This window comes from Neoarius graeffei, chromosome 14 (assembly GCF_027579695.1).
Source record: "Neoarius graeffei isolate fNeoGra1 chromosome 14, fNeoGra1.pri, whole genome shotgun sequence".
Lineage (NCBI taxonomy): Eukaryota > Metazoa > Chordata > Actinopteri > Siluriformes > Ariidae > Neoarius > Neoarius graeffei.
This window is the reverse complement of record NC_083582.1, coordinates 63,042,395-63,047,709: the sequence shown is the minus strand read 5'-3', so window position 1 is coordinate 63,047,709 and position 5,315 is coordinate 63,042,395. Positions and strand designations below refer to the sequence as shown.

The 5,315-nt window shown below is 38.7% G+C and overlaps 1 protein-coding gene across 1 annotated transcript; it reads left to right on the top strand.

Annotated features, from left to right (window-relative positions):
- Nucleotides 1-485: 485 nt before the first annotated feature.
- calm2b (calmodulin 2b, (phosphorylase kinase, delta)) lies at nucleotides 486-4,635 on the top strand. The gene is made up of 6 exons (XM_060940208.1): nucleotides 486-598; nucleotides 2,069-2,099; nucleotides 3,306-3,449; nucleotides 3,582-3,688; nucleotides 3,767-3,902; nucleotides 3,997-4,635. Exons 1-6 carry the CDS (start codon nucleotides 596-598, stop codon nucleotides 4,023-4,025), a joined length of 450 nt encoding a protein of 149 aa, XP_060796191.1. The 5' UTR covers nucleotides 486-595; the 3' UTR covers nucleotides 4,026-4,635.
- Nucleotides 4,636-5,315: the final 680 nt, after the last annotated feature.

Sequence of the window (5,315 nt, the reverse complement as noted above, 5' to 3'; positions counted from 1 at the left end):
GATAATATAATGATGCTACTGTCAAAGGTTTATGAACATGCATTATAAAAAGATGAATTCCAGCTATAAAACACTAAAAGATATTCCTGCTTATGAGGCAACTGATTCCTGTTCCTATTCACACCAGTATGTGGATGGGTTCAGGTGATTTGAGTCCACTGGTTTGAACTGACATTTATGACTGGCTAACCGCTGCTGTGTGTGTGACCAAACGAGTGACGCATTGCAGGTACAAACGAGCCAATCAGAAACTTCCGCACGACCGCATCACCAGAAGTAATCATCCGCAGTCAGATAGTCCCTGTATGTTTTAACGAATATTTTTGTTCGGAGAGCAAAACACGAACTCGTTTCACTCCTGACAGGTATATTTTTAAACATCATTTTTAATTAATGTTGACTCGAGCGTGTAATTTTTCAGTCTTTGTGACAGGATTTTCGCCAGAATGCAGATAAGCCGGCGGATGGATACACGGACAGGGGAGGCGGTTTATGTACAACCGTCAAGGCGGGTCTGTGCTGTGCCGAGTTTTCTCTTCAGTGTTTCAGAGGCGGTCTTACAGGGCACAACGCGAGGAAACATAAGCGTAGGAAAATGGTGAGAGCTTTTATTTTTCATTTATAGCACATTATAATGATTTGCATTTCGTAAACAAGCATTACAGTTGTCTTTAAAAAAAACCTGGCGTAACTCAACACCGAGTATTAATGGTTTATCACTCACCACTTCTCTCAATGCCTTATAGTTGCTGTTTAATAAACAGTATTAACCTATAATTTAGTCACTTAACTACAAGTTATTAATACTTAGTGTTTTTATAGGGGTATGAGTTTCGTTTGGTTACATCATTTGGATAGTTCAGTCGCTAGCCTGGTAGCTAGCTGAGTTAGCTGAGGTACAACATTGCATCCTGGGTTTATTTATTAGTTTATTTATTTATTTATTTGATACTTGCTGGGTAACTATTTATTATATAAATGCTGTTTTATTATTCAGAGTTTGTGTTTGTTGTTTTATGTTTGTACAGCTAGCTAATCGTTAGCTGAACATACTTGGTGTTCCCGCCTTTTTTTTTTTTTGTGGAAATATAAAACCTGCCCATGATTCATTATGAATGTTCTTTTTTTTGTTCAGATATAGTTTTTTTTTTTTTCATTAGTAGTTAGCGAGTATTACAGCTTATTTCAATGCTTGGAGTAAAACTGAAAGTATCTTAGCTGTTAAACCATGTGTGCAACTGAATGTGGTGTGTGGGTTTTTTTTTTTTTTTTTTTTAAACCTGTCCAGGATAAAGGTGCTTTCTGATGCTCTGTCTCATGTTCATGCTTAGACCCAGTAACAAGTCAATAAACTAATCACAAGCTAAATATCTAAGTGTGGGAAATTCATTTCTGTCTCATAAACATGAGTAAAATGTGTGGGGGAATCACAAAACCTTTAATTTACTACTTGTCAGTAGTTTCTAAACAAATGTAGGCCATATATAATGGTGCACCATTTTATGGTGCATAATATATATGAGGCTGGTATAATAACTCTGTAATTTACCCTGGCCACGCCTGAACATTAATTCATTGTTGTAGCTGGTCCAAGCATGTGGTGATGAGCTTCTCAAGTGTCCTTACTGTAGCTTGTCTCTAAGGTGTGTTTGCTGTCAAAGTTGAACTGGATGTTTTAAAATACCTTAACAGCTGACTGCTTATTTTAATGGGAAATGGGGCACATAGTCTGTGTAGTAAGTGCCAGGGTTTTTCTGCACAAGATGCAAAATGTTATTCTTGTCCCATTAGGCTCAGCTTGTTTATAAGGGAAGACCCAGTGATTTGTTTTCCCTCATCGGCAAGCCTAAATTACAGGCTTTTTTTTTTTTTTTTAAACACCCTCATCACCCTGTTGAGAGTTGTGCAGTGGAACGTGGGGAGAGTGTGGGTTTGGTTGAAGGGATGATGAATGTGTGATCTGTAGTGGGTTTGTTCAGAGGGTGTTTTTGTTTTATAATGCTGGAGTGTTTTTTTTTTAAATATGACCTGAAAGCCTTTCCTTGATTTGTCTTGTTTTCATTTGCAGGCTGATCAACTGACGGAAGAGCAGATTGCTGGTAAGGCCATAAATATGTTGTTGAGTGGGTTGGTTGGGGTTTTTCCTTTCTTTTGTTTTGGTGCCCAGTTTAGTCTGTCTTTGCACGTTCCTTGTTGCATGGTTTCTTGCAGTCCTGCCAACAACGCATATGCTGTTAAGTTGTCATCTCTCTTGTTGCCTTTTAAGGTGGGTTTGTAGACAAGCTTGTGTTGGCTATCTGAGTGCATCTGTGGTTTTGCCAACTGAAGTGAGATCACTTCCTCACAAAGGCCATTAAAGAAATGTCCTGTAGGCATTTGGAAATGAGTATACTTAATTCAGTGTTTTTTAATTGGTCTGTAGTGCATCTAGATTAAGTTGGTCTAATGGCTCTTGTTTGCATGGTGTGTCTTAGTTGAACTAATGTTTTGGGGGGTGGTTTATTTCTTTTAAGATGCCTGCTGTGGAAGTGGTCATGTTTTTGTTTGTTTTGTTTTTTTTTTTTTTTGTTTTTTAAAGACTCCTAAAAATTCCACCATTTATAAAAATGGCTTACTTGTTTGGATGCAGAACTCCTTGTACTTTCACCCCCTTTTTCTTCTGCATTTGCCTCCATTACACATTGCAGTGTTTAACTGGGAGCGTTCCTGGGGCAGCTTTTCACAGAGGCATACAAAAATTCCCCTTTGGTAACTTGTAGCCCTTTACTGATCTTGCCAACTTTGTGCAGAAGGCAGTGTCATTTCCTTGGCTTTAGACTTGATGTGGGCCAGTGTTGCCATGACTAGTTTGTTTGTGTCTCCCACAGCTCCCTCCTGCTCGAGACATTTCGGTCAAGGCATTGTTGGTTACTGTGTCTTGGTAACAGTCATAAATACAACTGTCTGAAAAGATTGGAATTGATTGCCAGCACAGTGACTTTTCAGCCTTTTTGTGTGGGAAGGGCAGCAGTTTTTATCTGCAGTGATTTAGTTGTAGACCTTTTTCTTAACAATAAGCTTCAGTTGTGAAAAGATCTGGGCATCTGTTGTACCTGCTATAAACAACTGTGATACTGCAATGAAAACTCAGTGTGTGTGCTTTAAGTGGTTGAGTCATGTTAAACAGACTTGGTGCAGCGTTTCTCCACAACCAATAATAGACTGAATAAATTTTGTAATCTTGAAAATTACAAAAATACAAACAGTGCTGCCAATCTGAGCACGTTAATGCTGTGTGTTCTAACCCAATGTTTGTCTCCTGACAGAATTCAAAGAGGCTTTCTCGCTATTTGACAAAGATGGAGATGGCACCATTACCACTAAAGAACTTGGTACAGTGATGCGTTCTCTGGGGCAGAACCCAACAGAAGCTGAACTTCAGGATATGATCAATGAAGTGGATGCAGATGGTGAGGACACATTAAACTATTTTGGTTAATCTGGGTAATGGAAACCCAAGTCCATATCTGAACTGCTAATTACAAAAATGCGGTATGAGGCCCTGTGTAGTTTAACGTGTTTCTCTGCTGTGGTTTTCTCAGGCAATGGAACAATAGACTTTCCAGAGTTCTTGACCATGATGGCAAGGAAGATGAAGGACACAGACAGTGAGGAAGAGATCAGGGAAGCTTTCAGAGTATTTGACAAGGTATCCTATTGGCTGATTGTCAATGAGTAATGATTGCCCCTTGTTTCTGGACTATTGCTTACTTGTCTCTATGTACAGGATGGAAATGGATACATCAGTGCTGCTGAGCTGCGTCATGTCATGACAAACTTAGGGGAGAAGTTAACAGATGAAGAAGTCGATGAAATGATCAGAGAAGCAGATATTGATGGTGATGGCCAGGTCAATTATGAAGGTATGGATGCCAGGTCTGGTTTTGGAAAAGCATTAAAGTCTGACTTTGAAGTTAAAAAAAAAAAAACCCTTTTTTTTCCTCTCTCTTTCTACAGAATTTGTACAGATGATGACAGCGAAGTGAAATCCTTGTACAGAATTTCTTGTATAAAACTATTTGCCTTTTTCTTTTTAATCTATGTAAAATGTTTCATTTTAATTTTCCCCATCTTCTGCTGTCCAAAGGAACTGCATGTGTCATTTTCTTTTGTTTCTCCTCTTTCCGTGCTTGGTAATTGTTTTGATCTAGCAGGCCATCACAGGATCAGGTGATGGGTATAGGCAGACAGTTTGGCTAGCACTACCTTCTTTTTGTGCTTTTTGTAGTCTGCTTGCCTGTCACCTCAAGAGTGGAGTCTAAAATGACTCCAGTTTCTCTCTCCCTCTTTTTTTTTTTTCTTTTTTTCCCCTCCCCTCTCTCGAGGAACTGCTCTGCATGGACAACAAACTACTTATAAAAGTGGAAGAAAATCCTCAACACTGCACTATTGCAACATCAGTGAATTAAATACTAACGGGTTTATCGGCAGGTACTCGTACACTATATAGTCTTTTTGTATTTGTTCTCTCGTTATTACTATGCTTTATAATTAGTCACTTTTTCTTTGTTAACTGCTTATGGCACAGCCATGCCTCAAAGAATCCATTCCAAGTTGTATATTTGTTTTCCAATAAAATTAACAATTAATCCCAAATGTCTTTTGCCCACTTGATAAAAGATGTTTTCAGCTGAGCTAAGACTGGAGTTTTAAAAGGTTAAAGCTAAATAACTTGACAATTTAGGTCATGCTATTTTGCTCTAATAGTCTGCATGCATCTCCTTTTTTTTTTTTTAGGACAAAACCAGTTGTGGGAATGTTTGTGCTTGTGTATACAAACTCTCACATGTAGGTTTTTTTAAGGATGTCAAATAAGCTAGGTAACTACTGTTTAAGCTATTTCAGGGAGAGTATAAGTTTTAATTCTGAATGTTTCCAGCCACTGCATGCTTGCTCTATCCTCATGTGGATGTTTTCCCAGCAATGCTAATGTTCAGCTTAGCTTGATGTCTATCGAAGCACTGCCATTTCCTTAAAAGGGGCTGTTGAAAAGCAGCCACAGTTCAGTGTGGATGTCCAAAAGGCTGGAGGCGGAAAGACAAACATGTTGCCGAGTGTCATTGTTAATGTGCATAGATATTGTTGGCTGATGAGGCCTTTTGGAGTAATCAAGTGTAGGTAATGGGGTATTCAAGGGTTGTTCACAAATCTAATGTCATTATGGAGTCCAGCCACTGTATGAAGTCATATCCATGCTTCTCATTTCCATAAATCGTAGATTAGGCACATGGGCATACATTTTTCTTAGCAACCGTAAAGTCCCATCCTATGGCTGT